A 16,210-nucleotide genomic window follows, 5' to 3' on the forward strand; every position below is an offset into this window, starting at 1 on the left:
AAATCTTATCCTTAAATGTCAACGGCTTGAATGACCATAAAAAAAGAAAGATAATCCTATCAAAATTGGCAAAACAGAATCCAGATATAATTTGTTTACAGGAGGTCCACATAAAAGAAGATGAGGCAAATTGCTTAGAATTTATTAAATTTGGCAAACTATTTGTGTCATTAGCGGAGAAAAAGAAAAGGGGTGTGGCGATTTATGTGAAAAAGGGAATCGAGGCAGAATTAAAGTATAAAGATACTAAAGGGAGAATTTTAATGGTAGAAATTAGGAGACCCAATGCAAAAAATGATGTTGGTGGGAGTATACGCTCCAAATGAGAAACAGGGACAATTTTATAAAAAACTACACGAACAATTAGGGAGTTGGGCCCATGCGGAAATATGTATGCTAGGCGATTTTAACGGAATTGTTAATCCACTGAAAGATTATAAAAGTGGGGAGAGAAAAAGAAATAAAAGATTACATCTGCCAAAAAGCTTCTTTGATCTTGTCGATGAAATCAATTTAATTGATATATGGCGTACTTTACATCCTCACGATTCCCAATATACTTTTTTCTCAAACCCACAGAATTCTTGGTCTAGAATTGACATGGTATGGACTACTAGAAAATTAGGTTTAGAAATTAAGAAAGCGGATATAAGTATAAATACCTGGACAGACCATAAACTTCTTGAAATACATTGGCACTACGTTAACAAGAGAAGACAACAAAGATGGAGTCTAAGGTCCAACCTCTTGAACGAAAAAGAGTTTATAATAAAATTAAATGAAGAAATTAAATGCTTCTTTATTGAGAACGGCAAGCAAGGTACGGCGAAGGAAATTGTATGGGATACCATGAAAGCGTATCTGAGAGGAGTAGTGATATCGTATACGGCATTCAAAAATAAGGAAGAAAGAAAAGTTAGAGACGATTATAATAAGAATCTAGAGGAAGCAGATAGCAAACTACAACAAAACCCGGGAGACGAGATGGCCAAACAAAAATGGATGATGGCAAGACATAACCTTAACATCCTGGATCAGAAAGAGTTGGCACAAAAAATTAAGAGGATAAAACACTATCATTTTGAGAACGCCAACAAGTCAGGAAGATGGCTGGCATATAGATTAAAAAAAGAACAGGAAAAAAATCAAATTCTTATACTAGAAGACATCAATGGGGACACTTTGACAAAAGAAGTGGATAAGTTAGAAAGAGCGAGAGAATTTTACGAAGCCTTATATAAAGAGGAAGCGACTGACCCAGACAAAATTGTACAATACTTGATGGAAGCTAACTTGCCACAGATAGCAGAAGAAGACAGGGAAATGTTAAATAATAAAATCACAATGGAAGAACTCAAATTTGCGCTTGCCAAAATAAAGAAGAATAAAACACCAGGTCCAGACGGCCTCCCGGGGGAAATCTATGCAAAATTCGAGGAAGAATTACTATCAGAATTGTTAGATATATTTAATGAGGTACTAGTTGGTACAAGAATCCCAGATTCCTGGAAAGAAACCTATATCACCCTCATATTGAAAGAAGGTGCTGATCCAAAACAGATAGCAAATTATAGGCCGATTTCTCTGTTAAATTCAGATTACAAATTATTTACCAGTATAATTGCGGAGAGACTAAAAAAAATTCTAAATGGCTGGATTCATAGTGATCAGAAAGGATTCCTCCCAGGGAGGCAATTGAGGGATAACGTGAGGACAGTAATAAATGTTATAGAATACTATGAACAACACCCGGAAAAACAGCTGGCGTTAGCGTTTTTGGACGCCCAAAAGGCGTTCGACAATCTAAACTGGAAATTCATGATTAACCAAATTGATTTGATGGGATTCGGCACAAATTTTAGAAAGATGATCGAAAATATATATTATAAACAGAGAGCAAGCATATTAATAAATGGGGATAAGACACGGACATTCTGGATACAAAAGGGAGTTAGACAGGGATGCCCCCTGTCCCCTTTACTTTTTATAATGGCGCTGGAAATTCTACTAAGAAAGATTAGAGACAACAAAGAAATTAAAGGATTACAAATTAAGGAAGAAATTTTTAAAATACAAGCGTTTGCGGATGACGTGGCCTTAATAATGGAAGATCCCTTGAAATCTGGTCCCAAGGTACTCCAGGAAATACAACAGTATGGTGAAGTCGCTGGCTTTAAGCTTAACAAAACTAAAACTAAAATCTTAGTAAGAAATATGGCGGAGATAAATAAGAAGCGGCTAGAAAAGTCCCTGGAACTTCAAATAGCAAAGAAAATAAAATATTTGGGAATCTGGATCACTGTAAGGTATTCCTCCTTAAAAGAGGACAATTATAGTCCATTACTACAAAAAATAAAGCAGGACATAGATAGATGGAAGAAACTAAAACTATCCCTTACAGGTAAGATTTCAGCAATTAAAATGAATATTCTCCCCAAAATCATATTTCTATTTCAAACCATTCTGGTGAACCTGGATAAAAAATATTTCCTAGATTTGGAAAAGAAGGTGCGAGACTTTCTGTGGGAAGGGAAGAAGGCAAGAATTGCATATAAAACACTGCAGTTTGGGCGGTTTCGGATTACCGGATTGGCAAATTTACCAGAAAGCGGCTAAATTAGTATGGATCAAAGAATGGGTCACATTACAAAATAAGAGAATCCTGACGCTAGAAGGCCACGATCTACAGGCAGGCTGGCACGCTTATTTATGGGGCCCAAAGAACAAAAAGAAATCACATTTCCACAGACACAAATTAAGGGAGACTCTGATCCAAACATGGGAAGAAATTAGACAAAGATTTTATACGAAAATACCGATTTGGCTCTCAATTATGGAGGCGTTGATTGCTACTAATAAAAGGGATATTGGGAAATTTGGCACATATAAAGACATATTAGATGGAAATGGTATTCTTAGATCACGAGAAACACTAAATAATCAAGGTTTTAATTTGGACTGGTGGAGTTACACACAGATAAGTTCTAGATATCAAAAAGATAGGGATCAATTTGGTATAGAGACGAAGTACAACAATCTAGATAAAATTATGTTGGGGATTGAAAAGAAAATGCTAGCCAGATTTTATAACCTCTTATTAGGCGAAGACAGAGCAGAAGGGATAGCTAGGAATCAACTAAGCATTTGGGAAAAAAATATTGGCCACAGACTAAATTTCAATGACTGGGAGGAGGCTTGGAATAGAAATTATAACTCTACTAAATCAGCAACTTATAGGGAGAACCACTACAAAATATTTCACAGATGGTATCTAGCCCCAGCTAGATTAGCAAAAATATTTCCTAACGCCTCAGGAATTTGTTGGAAGTGTGGAAAGGAGGTTGGCACCTTCTTTCATATGTGGTAGTCCTGCTCAGAGACAAAAAAGTTCTGGACAAAAATACGAACTTGGCTGCGGGAAATAGTGGAAGAAGATATAAAATTATCTCCAGAAATTTTCTTACTAGGAATGATGGGAGATGGACTCTCTAAGGACAAGACACAATTGATTACACATATTATAACAGCGGCCAGATTAACTTTCGCAAAATACTGGAAAGATAAACAAATATCTCCAGAGATGACAATAATAAATAAAATTTTGGAATGTGCAGAAATGGCAAAATTAACCAGTATGCTTAAAGATGATGAGAATTCAAAATTTAAGGCAGTATGGGAAAGGTGGTATAAATGGTGGAATAATAGAACAAGACTATAAGGATATGCCTATTTCTAATAATGATAGATTTGAAGATACTTGTTGTGTATATACTGTATATATGTAATCGCACGATATCTCAGATGTTACCTGAGATTTGATATTTTCTTTTTAAAAAAACCTTTTTAAAAAAATCAATAAAGTATATTTAAAAAAAGAAAAAGAAAAAAAGAAAAAATGTCTGATGTAACAAGCGCAGTTTTGTGACACATTAGAAAAGAAATATTTTTAATTGGATCAAATCTGAATCCATAATTAAATAGATTGTCCATTATCCTGAAGATTTCCTGAACTTCCATCAAATTAATCAGATATATAATGCATTACAGTGTATAACATGCATACACAATGCATTATGCACATATTTGGGGAAATTATGTGCTTATTTTCCTCTAAGAAAATAAAATACAGCTCAAGTTATTCAGACTGGCTCTTTTATCAAAAGCTTGTCATAATATCAAGCAAAACATTCAAGCCACTTAAACACACGTTTAACATCCTTTAAAAAGATCATGGGAGAAAAATGGTTACTCAGCAGATTCTCCTCCTGATCTTTCTCTGCGGTTTCTGTCTATAACAGCGCAATAGCTAGTAGTAGAATTCCAAATGTATTTTGAATGTATTGTTTCCAATTCTAAATGTTTAGTTAGAGGCTGTCCTGTGCAAAATGTAACTAACAATGATGTGTATCCCATTGGAAAATGGCTAGGTAAACCTAGCCTTGATATGTAGGTATTATTACAACCTTCCAACAATCAGCATGTAACCTTCAGAATAGTCAACATTGCCTGTGCTGAGAATTGTAGGAGTTGAAGTCTAACATTTAGATTGTGTTCAGGTTGGGAAAACTACCTTAGAAGCCATGTTGTGGTAGTCAGAACTTGGGTCTTTGAATTTGAATTCTTCTATTGGTCTATTGTTGCTTATTAGCTACTGTTTTAGCTGGTGTATGAGCATACCTATGAAAGTTTCTTCAGCTCTTCAAGTTCCATGAGTCTGCTTTGATGGTTGTTGTTTGTTACTACTCAGGAAGTGCAGAATCTGGCTTCTCCCATTGACTTTGTTGGAGGCCAGGTGGGAAGATTGCAAATGGAGATCACATGCGCACAGGACACTGCACCTGGTGATTACCAAGTACCCAAATTTTGATCATCTAACCATGGGGATGCTGCGAAGATCATTAGTGTAAGGACTGGTTGTAAGCCACTTTTTCAGTGCCGTTGTAACTTTGAATAGTTGCTAACAAATGGTTGTAAATTGAGGATTACTGTCGTTATAATGAGCAAACCCTGTAGAGAAAAATAAATGTAACTTTATTTAACAAAGCATGACTTTGGATGGTATACAACACATAAAAATTAAAACACCTGATAAAACATGAAGTTAAAAACAAAAGAATAAAAAATTATAAGATAGTGGGAGATACAACCATCACTTAGCATTAAACAACCATCTTTCTGGCTCTGAAAGTGCAATCTGCTTTCCATCAATTTTGTTCTTTATACGAATTAGATTACGATTTATATAAATTTCTATGCTGCCCATTTACAAGGTGATTCTGGGTGGCTATACTAGAGAGGGGTTGAACTTAATCTATCTAGGTGTCTCAGCAAGATGTCAATTTATACTCAAATGTTTTAAGGGGCACTATATCAAAATTTGGGATGTGTCACATGGTTATTATAGGTAGTCCTTGATTTAGGGCCACAACTGAACCCAAAACCTCTGTTGCTAAGCAAGAGAGTTATTGAGTTTTGTCCCATTTTATAATCTTTCTTGTCACAGTTGTTAAATGCAATTGCCACTGCAATTGTTAAATTAGTAACATACCTGTGTTTCTCCAAAAAGAAGGCCAGATCTTATTTTCTTTTGACCTCCGAAAAAACGGCCCGGCCTTCTTTTTGGAGGGTTCTAATTATTGACTTACCTTGCGGCGGTGGCACTGGCAGACCCACCCAGCAGGAGCCCGCTGCTGGCTCACTTCTTCTGCGACTGCTTGCCGCCACTCGCACGCATCGCCCTGGCCTCCATTTTGCCTTCAAATGCCTGCTGGAAAGCATCTGCAGCCGATAACAGAGCTCCAGATCCTGAGCTCTGTTATTGGCTGCAGATGCCTTCCGGCAGGCATCTGAAAGCAAAACGGAAGCCAGGGAGGTGTGTGCAAGTGGCGGCAAGCGGCCACAGAAGGCGAAGCAGGTGTCGGGCTGTGCAAGGCCTTGTAAGTAGGGCAGCTCCATCCCCCCATCCCCACCCTAGCTTATTTTTTATCTGGGTGCCTCGCCCCACTCCCTGCACCCCAGGGTGAGCGGGGTCTTAATTAGGGCTAATTTTGTTGGTGGGGCTTAATTTGATCGCATGCGCTCAAAAACGTGATAGGGCTTCTTTTCAAGGTGGGTCGTCTTTTTGGAGAAACACGGTAATTGTTAAGTGAATCTGGCTTCCTCATAAGTTTGCTTGTCATATTGCAAAAGGTGATTACATGCCCCTGAGACACTGCACAGTTAAAAATACATGCAAGTCACAAAACATCAAATTTTGATCATATCACTATGGAAATGCTGCAAAGGTCATGTGAAAAATGATTAGAAATCACTTTTTTCAGTGCTTTTGTAACTTCATTTACTAAACAAATGGTTATTAAGTCGAGAACTACCTATAGTCCAAACCTATCCAGTTTCCTCCAGAAGTGTTTGAAATATAGTCATGTTATCTCAGAACTGAAGACCAACATACGTGAAAGACATCAGATCATGAAGTTACCACAGAAGTTTCTACTACAGTAAAATTCTTTGCTTTTAAGGTCCCATTAAACTTTCTCTTTTGTTTGAATATGCTTCTCAAAACTCATTATCATGATAACCATTATTTATTGATTTGAGTGAAACTCAGTGGTATATATAAATAATCCTATTAGAACATTTGTACTAAGGTAATTCAGAAAAAGAAACACAATTATGTATTTATTTCAGTATTTTAATCTTGTCTGCTTTTTCACGTAACTACTCCCCTCCAACAACTAAGAATTGGTTGATTATAAAGTCAAGCTGCATCATGTCACTACAACGTATCAATCTACATGGTTCAGGATGGATACAGGACAGAAATTAAATTCAATTTTCCAGAGATGGGAGACTGGAGCATGTATTTGCAAACTGCTCCAATCTATGCTCCTCATTACCACTTTGATGGACTAATGTCATTAGTTAGCCCAGTTGTTCTGTCCATGTCAGCCTTGCTAAATCACCAGACTGTCTCCTATTAAACCATTGTCACAGATCTATACAATGCTCTCTATTTTAACCGGAGAGAGGGAAATGAATAATTCCATTGACTGAGTAGCAGATTTTCCCCTAAGCTTTTAATTTATCACCATAGACTGAACTCACATTATTGTTTCACATATTTTAAGCTTTAAAATTGTCACATACTGTACACTATATTTTCACATATCACTCATCTGACACTAGCCTTTAAATACAACTTTCTGATGTTTATTTTTCCCCTGTGTATATTTAACTGTAAAGTGATAACTAGAAATGTATTTGGAACTATCTGACAGATATTGTAATCCTACAAACCTCAGTGGGACTCATCTCTTCAAAGATGCTATTTCATATCAGTTATTTAACACTTTGGGACATGATTAAGTATGAATGAAATATGCCAGGTCCCAACTGAGCAAAGCTGGTTGTAAAAGTGGGAGGAGGAGGGGACAGATTACATTTCTAATTGTCAAGAAATCACTCTGGCTCCTTTGTATGCCCCAGAATGCATATTTTTTATTATGGGGATGTAGGACTTTTAATTATGGGGACATAAATAATTTTTACTATAGCTCAAAGCACTGGAAAAAGAAGCCACATGTATAAATTATCAGGATTAATTTCAATTAAATTACGAAGGTGCTGAACAACTGGGAACTATCACCGGTCCTCATAGTTCCTGTCTTCCCAATACCCTTGGGTCACATGATTGTAATTTATGATCTTTCTTGCTGACATCCCAAAAAGTCAATAGAAAGCTGACAGGGAAGGTTGCAAGTTGCTCTGGTAAGCACTTGAGAAAGGAGTCAAGGAGGCTATCTGTGTTAAAATTGAACAGCCCTCTTTCAACAGAGGGGGATGGATACAATGCCATCCTTTTAGCAGTTTCTTCTATATCCATATCCATTGATTTAGATGACTCTGAGGATACAGATAAACCCCCAAGTGATCTCAGAGAGCTAATGATCAACTCTCAGAGTGCTAATGGCAGATGGCTGTGAAGAATAAAAATCCTTCCATTTCCCCATCAGTCAGTTAGAGCTCTAGTAAGTTGCTCGCATCGTCTGCCACCTGGCAAAACACACTTCTGCCCCTGCTGCACTTGGGCCATCTACCTGCCTTCTTGTGGGCTGCCTGGGATTTACTTAATCTAGGATGCTTACTTAACGATGGCAACCTGAAGTGCCTGGTATCATTGCTAAGAGATGCAGTCATGTGACATCACATATTATAATCATATCACTTAGCAATGGAAATTCTGGTTCCCAATTACCAGTATTACCCAAGGATTGCCTGTATTTAAAATGCACTTTGTATATTTTAGATTAAGTGCTAACTTATTAAATACTAAAATTAAATACTAATATTTAACTATTGGAGGAAGGTAACTTTCATGGGTTTAAAATGGAAATTACCTGATCAAGGAATTAATTCTACAATGAAAAACAGATTCAGTCTAACTGGGCTATCATTTGTTATGTTAATTGGCTTTAATATTTATTTATATTCTGCCTTTATTTTTACAAATGACTCAAGGTAGTGAACATATCTAATACACCTTCCTCCTCCTATTCCCCCCCCCCACTCAAAAAAACCAAACTTTTGAGTTGAGTTGGGCTGAATGACTCGCCCAAAGTTACCCAGCCAGCTTTCATGGCTAAAGCAGGACTTGAACTCATTGTCTCGTTTTCATGCATAGACAGGTTGCTTTGAACCAAAGTATTTAATACGGGGGTTTAAAATATGTGCATATCTTTTCAAATATTATATATTTATTCACAGATACCTAGTCATATTTCTCCTTTTTTAAATCCTTATTTGCTCATAATTTTGGTCAACTCCGTGCTGCATCTGTTCCTGAGGTTATTTTTACTTTTTGTTTGTTTGTAAAAATAAAGAAACAATTGTTTTATATTTTTATAGTTCTACTGAATTGTTGAAAGCCATTGAGTCACCTTCTGTGAGATTGGCAGCTATATAAATATGATTTATAAATAAAAAATAAATTGTGGGAGCTGGTTACCTGAAAGACTTATGAAGCCTAAGAAAATGTATATTTGAGTCCAGTCCATCATGGAACCATATTAAATGCTTCAGGGCTGGTCACTATCTCACAAAAATTTTATTTTGGGAAAAGCCAAAAGGAGCCATGCTTGATACTGTTGACTTCAGCTCCTGGAGAACAAAAGATGGTACAAAATTAATGGAAAAAAAAAAATCTCACCCCAGCCAATTACTGTCCTGATTGCTACCTTACAAAAAGATAGATTTACACAACATGGGAAACTTGTGTGTATAGGTAATCCTCGAATTATGACCACAACAAACTTCTGTTGCTAAAGCAAGACAGGTGTTGAGAGTGTTGTCCCTTTCATGACCTTTCTTGCTACAGTTTGTTAAGTGAATCATGGCAGTTGCTAAGTTAGCACAACAGCTGTTAAGCAAATCTGGCTTCCTCATTGACTTTGCTTATCAGAAGTTCGCAAAAGGGGAATCACATGACCCAGGGACACTTCATACATATGAACCAGTTGCCAATCATCTCAATTTTGATCAGGAGACTATGGGGATGTTGCAAACGGTCGCACGTATCACCATAAGTCCCTTTTTCCAGTGCTGTTATATAACTTTTGAATGGTCACTAAACGAATGGTTGTAAGTTGAGGACTACCTATAGAGTTAAGAAGATGGACCCGTCAACTGTTATTTCGATATGTGATGGTTTGGATCCCCAGCTTGCCAAGCCAAGAAGAGCCTTGGTGGCGCAGCAGACTAAAGCACTGTTAAGTAACACCAGTTGCCTGCAATTACTGCAAGTTCAAATCTCACCAGGCTCAAGGTTGACTCAGCCTTCCATCCTTTCGAGGTAGGTAAAATGAGGACCCGGATTATGGGGGCAATATAAAAAAGAACACCGCTTAGGGGGGCCCGAAAGCCCTACTAAGCAGGTATATACAAAAGTATGAAGGCTATTGCTTAACGCATTGTAAGCCGCCCTGAGTCTCCGGAGAAGGGCGGCATATAAATCGAACCAATCAATCAATCAATCAATAAAGGAAAGGATGGGTCTTCTACCACTGGCTGAAGCAGAAACTCCTAATCCAGCCCAGAGTTCAGCGGTAGGAAGGGGGGGGAAGAAAGGGGGCAAAAGGATGCCTCATCCACTTCAGACGTCTGAATCTGGATGACACGCGTTCATTTCATACCTGAAAAACCAGCAATTGCTGCTTTTCTTTCTTTTTCTTTCTTTCTTTCTTTCTTTCTTTCTTTCTTTCTTTCTTTCTTTCTTTCTTTCTTTCTTTTCTTTTCTTTCTTTTTTCTTTTTCTTTTAATCCACCCCACTCCCCGATCAATTATCACCTATTTAACCCGTCTAAGGCAGGGGGAGCCCCACGCGTCCCAGAGCTTCCACGAAATGACGTTGGCACATCTGCCGCACGGGAGCCGTCAAGGGAGTGGAAGAGTGGGCGATCCTGGCCCTTTTACCCAGCAGGTCAGCCCGTTTTCCCCCGTTTGGCTTCGTCCGGTCTTCCCGCCCGCTTGGCAGCAAGCAAGGCAACCGACCTTCCCACCCACTTGAACCGGAACCGTTTTTGCAAAAGGCAGCCCGGAGGTTTTCTGCTGCTGCTGCTGCTGCTCTTGCTTTTGCTGCTGCTGCTGCTGCCTCCGGGGAAGGAAGAACCTCTCCGGGTCTGCTGTTGCTGCTGCTGCTGCTCCTTCTCCTCCTCCTCTTCTTCCCCCCTTTCCTGCAGGCCACTAGCTGGAAGCTACCAGTCCCGGCCAGCTGAGAAGATTTAAAGCAGCCGGCCATGGCGCTAAGACTGCACCCGCCTCCTCCTCTTCCTCTTCCTCAACATCAGCACGAAGAGCTCGCACGACGGCCGATTTAACCCAGTTTTGCAGCAGTGCATGCCACTGCCAGTGCAGGAGGTTGTATGAGCCTCCGGACACGGCACAGGCAGAGCAGCGGGGCCAGTGGGAACCAGAGTCACTGTACACACCGCCGCCGCCCCCTCCTCCTCCTCCTCCACCTCCTCCTCTCCCACCACCAGCGGTGGTGCTGGTTCTTCAACCCGTTTATGGTTTCACACCATACCAGCCGCTGGTAACTCCCGCCGCCGCTGCTGCTGCTCCTGCCACCGCCACCACCGCCTTCGTTCCCGTCTGGCTTCTCTTCCCCGTCCCGCCTCCTCCGGTCCTGTTCTTCTACCCCTCCTGGGTACAGCTTCTCTCGCCTGCCTGCCCGGTCCCGGCGGCAGAGAACATGGGGAACGTGACCTCTTGCTGCGTCTCGTCCAGCCCCAAACTGCGGAGGAATGCCCATTCACGGCTGGAATCGTACCGGCCCGATACCGAGCTGAGCCGAGACGACACGGGTTGCAACCTGCAGCATATCAGCGACCGGGAGAATATCGACGGTAAGACGCGAGTCTGGAGAACGTACGGATACGCTGACGCGGGTGGGAGAAGATCGCCGGCGGCTTACGCAAGCCCAAGATAGGGAAGGAACAGTTGGGGTGGGTGTTGTTGGGAGGGCGGGGGGGAGAGGGTGAAGAAACACTAGTTTGATCCTCCCGCGCTGGTGTTGCTTTAGCTTTTTTTTCTTTTCCCCCTCTCTTTCTCTCCCTCCCCCCCAATTGAAAATTAAGCATCAACTATAGGACGATAGGTGTGGTAACAGTGCCTCTGGGCATATGCAGTTTGCACTTGCAGTGTGAGAAAGCGGGCCTCAGTCAGAGCCATATTTGGGGATTTTGTAGCTCTCGGGCAGTGGTGACATGAATGGTTTCCACTTGGGGAGTAGTAGTAGTAGTGGGGTTCCCTCTTGGTCCCAGACTCAGGCACCCCAAAAGTGAGTGAGTAGGTTGGAAAACCAAAGCAGTTGTTTTGAAGGACTTTGTGGGAGCAACTCAAACTTTAATCCCTTAGCTGAACTTGGAGGTCTTTCCCATTTTTCTGGCTGTCCCAAGAAAGGCTGGCTAATCCTTTCTTCAGAAGGGTCCATAGAAGTTCACCATCTATGACGCAAAAGAGTCTTTTTTTTATAGGAAAACATCTGGCTGAAATGAAGATTCAAATGTTTTAAATAAATAAATAAATAATTGGGGGTTGGAATGAAGATTCTGCCTCTTATCTGTTTAACCCTATATGTAAAGAGCCAGTTTAAGGCACCAGAAAGCAAGAGGCTCCGAGTTCAAGTCCTACCTTATCCATGAAAGACAGCTTGGAGTCAGTGTCAGCCAACCAGCCAACCTCGCAAGGTTGTTGTGGGAAAATAGGAGGAGGAATGGATATGTTTGCTGCCTTGAGTTAATTTGTGAAAATAATACATACATACATACATACATACATACATACATACATACATACGTGTGTTTTAAATAAATGGCAGGCTGAAATAAAGAATCTGTCCCAAGCCTGTCAGTCTTTAAAAGGGAAGCCATGTCAATTATTTTTGTTGTTAGTTGCGAAGTCGTGTCCAACCCATCGCGACCCCATGGACAATGTTCCTCCAAGCCTTCCTGTCCTCTACCATCCTCTGGAGTTTTATTTCATAGCTAAATAATCCATACATGTTCCTTTAGCTCCATTTGCATTCTAACAGAGCGATATGGGAAAATGGTGGGTGAAGTAATCTCACAGCCACAGGTGGTTTTTCACTGTGTTCCTCTGGAGTAAAGGATTGGACCATAATATCCCTCCTTACGTCCATCAAACCATATTTCTTCTAGATGTGAAAAGTATTTGACAGGAGATTCTTAATCCCATAGAATTATTCTTCCCTTTTGCTGTCTGGGCATTTGGTGTTATAACACTGAGGAATGCCAGTTTCTGGAATGGAGTAACAGATTTCTTCTGGTGGTGTTTGTAAGGGCAAAGGGCTCAAAAAAGTCAAGATGGTGGCTGGAAATGGTACCCTTTTTTATAGATGTCATGTGAGGAGCATGTCAGAAGGGGCATGGTTTTGGTTGTGATGGCCATCTTGACTTATTTGCCTCTCACTCCCCTCAGCACTGCAGTTCCTCCTAATCCATTTAATTTGTAGTCTTAATTAATTTGAAGCCTTATCCTTGAATGTTAGTTGAAAACAGAGGGAAATCTCATTTACCTGTCAAATCAAATGAATGCATTGGTTAACTGAAATGCAATTCTTAGTCTCTTTTTTACCCCTGCCTTTAAATAAACATTGGTTGCTGTTCCATATTATGACCAGATATTTAAATGAGTATAGCTTAATTGGGAATACGGCATACATTTTTTCCTTAAATAATGTGTAGAATTTGATCCAGTTGAAGTCTTACTTATGTTTCCTTCAGTATCCCACAGTATTTAGTAGTATTTATTCCTAGATGTTTATGTTAGGATTATATACTAAAGATCCAGTGTTTTAGCTTCAGTGGTTAATCTTATATTACAGTAATTCTTACTTTTTATGATTATTAATATAGAAAAAGGGATTGTTGCCTGTACAGGTAGTCCTTGACTTATAATCATTTGTTTAGAGACTGTTTGACGTTACAGTGGCACCAGGGGCGGGTTTCAAAACCCATTGCTACCAGTTTGCTCATGGATGCGCGCGCGCTTGTGCATGTGAGCAATGCTTTTGCGCATGCGCAGAAGCGTCCGAGCAGGTGGGTGGAGCCTCCTGGCTGCTACTGGTTCGCCCGATCTGGGGTGAACCGGTAGCAACCCACCACTGGGTGGCACTGAAAAACGTGACATGACCATTTTTTACACTTACAACCATTGCGGTATCTCCCTGTCATTGTGATCAAAGATGCTTGACAACTGGTTCATATTTATGACATCCTGGGGCCAGGATGTGATCAGTTTTTGATACCTTGTGACAAGCAATGTCAGTGGGGATGCCAGATTCACTTAAAAATTATGTTATTAACATAATGACTGCAATGATTCATTTAACAACTATGTCAAGAATGGTAGTAAAATGGGGCAAAATTCACTTAACTGTCTTGTTAGCAACAAGATTTGGGTTAAAATGTGATCGTAAGTTGAGGACTACCTATACAGTATTTATTTTTGGAGTAAAGTGATTATTATGAAAATGTTTGTCTGTGTGCATGTAAAATAATCCAAATTCTTTTGGATTTGTCATTTTGGTAATTTTGTAAACCTGGATTTGATACCTTGTTCCATCACTGGATGTTTTTAAGAAGAGATTGGACAGCTATTTGTCTAGAATGGTATAACATAAGCCGAGGGTTAGACTAGAAGTCCTCTAAGGCTCCTTCCAACATTATTTAGTCTATATTCTAAAAGCTACAGCAAAAGAAAGATTTGGCCTGGCCTCTCTACCAGTGCATTAATTATTGTAGTTGCTTTACATATAAAATTATTAGTAGACAGTGCTGCTGTAATGGCATAGTAATGTTAAGGAATATCCTGTAATATGTAAGAAGACTTTTAAGATATCACTAACCCTAACCGACCCTAATCTTGGCTGTTGCTGATCATGATAAGTTTCTTTTTTCTTTTCAAATGGAAACTTGGTTTTTGGTGTTTATCAAATCAGCTAAAGGGCACTTTTGTTTCTCAAAGAGGCACAGTGGTGCACAGTACTTTAGTCAGAACATTAAATAACTGAGTCAGAGATGAAAGCTTTGGTACAGAATGTAATATAATTCTTAGGGACAGTTGACATGGAAATCCATGGCCAATTATGGCATTTTTTTCTCTTTATGAGTGATGTTTTCCACTATTAACAACTGTTATGTTGACTTTACTAAATGGTTATGCTGTGGCTCCATATTAGGGTGATTTTATTATGGTTTCATCTTAATTTAATAGTTTTTCTCTCTACATACATACATACAATCTATCTATATCTACCATGTTTCCCCGAAAATAAGATCATGTCTTCTATTTTTTTGAACCCTGAAATAAGCACTTGGCTTTATTGTCATGCACTCAAAAGCCCGATTGGGCTTATAATCAGGGGATGTCTTATTTTGGGGAAAACAGGGCATCTATCTATCTATCTATCTATCTATCTATCTATCTATCTATCTATCTATCTATCTATCTATCTCTATTTATCTATCATCTATCATCCATCTATTTATCATCTATCATCTATCATCTATCTTTATCTATCTATCTATCTATCTATCTATCTATCTATCTATCTATCTATCTATCTATCTATCTATCTATCTATCTATCTATCTATCTATCTATCTATCTATCTATCCATCCATCCACCCACCCACCCATATACAAACATATTCTGACACTTTATTTAAACTAAACTTGAATATCAGTGATTGCATGACTTCTGTAGGTGCCATAGACTAAATAAACTACTTATGCTAACTGAATTTCAAGTTTTTGCAAACAGCAACTATTGTATGAACTTCATTTGTTAGGTTCTTAATGCTGCTAAAAAAAAATTACTTCTTAATTGGTGTTGTCTGATGGAAAGTAAGTAAAACTGGGTGTAGAAATTTTAAGATGTGTAAATGCTGGTAAGGAGCTTCTCCTATCCATGAACATCCTGAAGGTGGATAAGGGAGCAAGTGAAAAAATGTATGAAAACTCTATATCGACTCCTTTCGTACTAATGTCATGATGCACATGTTGTCATTTTGAATCTTTATGGCTAGCTGTGGACACCTGTGCAATGGATTGTTGTAGGTCAGGAGTCTCCAAACTTGGCAATGTTAAACTTGGGGACTTCAACTCTCGGAACTCCCCAGTCAGCATTTTTGGAGACCCCTATTGTAGGTGGTGAATGTTTACCGTAAAAAATAAAAATGACTTTCTATAAAAACATTTTTGCCCACTTTGCCACAAGGAAATGAAATTTGGGTATGTCAAGAGAAATGGAAATAGAATGCAATAGAATTGGAAAGCTTAAGAAGTATGCACAGTAAAATAAGAGATGAAATAGATATTGAAGGTAAGAGACTAGACAGTCACGTATCTGAAAGGTCCTCCTGTTTGAGCAGCGGGGCTGGACTAGAAGACCTCCAAGGTCCCTTCCAGCTCTATTCTGTTCTAATGTTTGAATGGATATGGATTGAGTTCAAGCATGCTGTACACTGAGAAAAAAACCAAACATGTTGAGGTGGTTGGTGTTTGACCCTAGTGAATTAGGGTCAAATAGTAAAGCAAACATATGAAGGAAGACTGAATGGGCTGAGAAGACCAAGAAACTGTTAGAAAGAAGCAAAAAGGTTAAAGAACCAAAGATGTGACATGAAGCAGT

General features: G+C 39.3%; 1 protein-coding gene and 1 long non-coding RNA gene across 3 annotated transcripts in view; one reads left to right on the forward strand and one right to left on the reverse strand.

The window, feature by feature from the left end:
- Positions 1-3,917: 3,917 nt before the first annotated feature.
- Positions 3,918-11,165, reverse strand: LOC117655092 (uncharacterized). 2 transcript variants are annotated; one of them, XR_009620631.2, is made up of 3 exons: positions 11,078-11,165; positions 9,005-9,156; positions 3,918-5,007 (listed from the first exon to the last, which is right to left on the reverse strand). It is a non-coding gene; the product is annotated as an uncharacterized LOC117655092 (long non-coding RNA). The 2 variants fall into 2 exon arrangements; XR_004588551.3 differs by lacking the exon at positions 11,078-11,165 and adding an exon at positions 10,188-10,287.
- The window catches only part of CCNY (cyclin Y), a 141,606-nt gene continuing 135,769 nt past the window's right edge, over positions 10,374-16,210 (forward strand). Inside the window, exon 1 of the mRNA XM_034402172.3 lies at positions 10,374-11,399. Coding sequence (XP_034258063.1) covers positions 11,246-11,399 — 154 coding nt within the window. The 5' untranslated portion in view covers positions 10,374-11,245. The remainder of the gene's footprint in view (positions 11,400-16,210) is intronic.

The sequence above is a fragment of the Pantherophis guttatus genome, chromosome 4 (assembly GCF_059756535.1).
Source record: "Pantherophis guttatus breed Tessera chromosome 4, ASM5975653v1, whole genome shotgun sequence".
Taxonomy (NCBI): Eukaryota; Metazoa; Chordata; class Lepidosauria; order Squamata; family Colubridae; genus Pantherophis; species Pantherophis guttatus.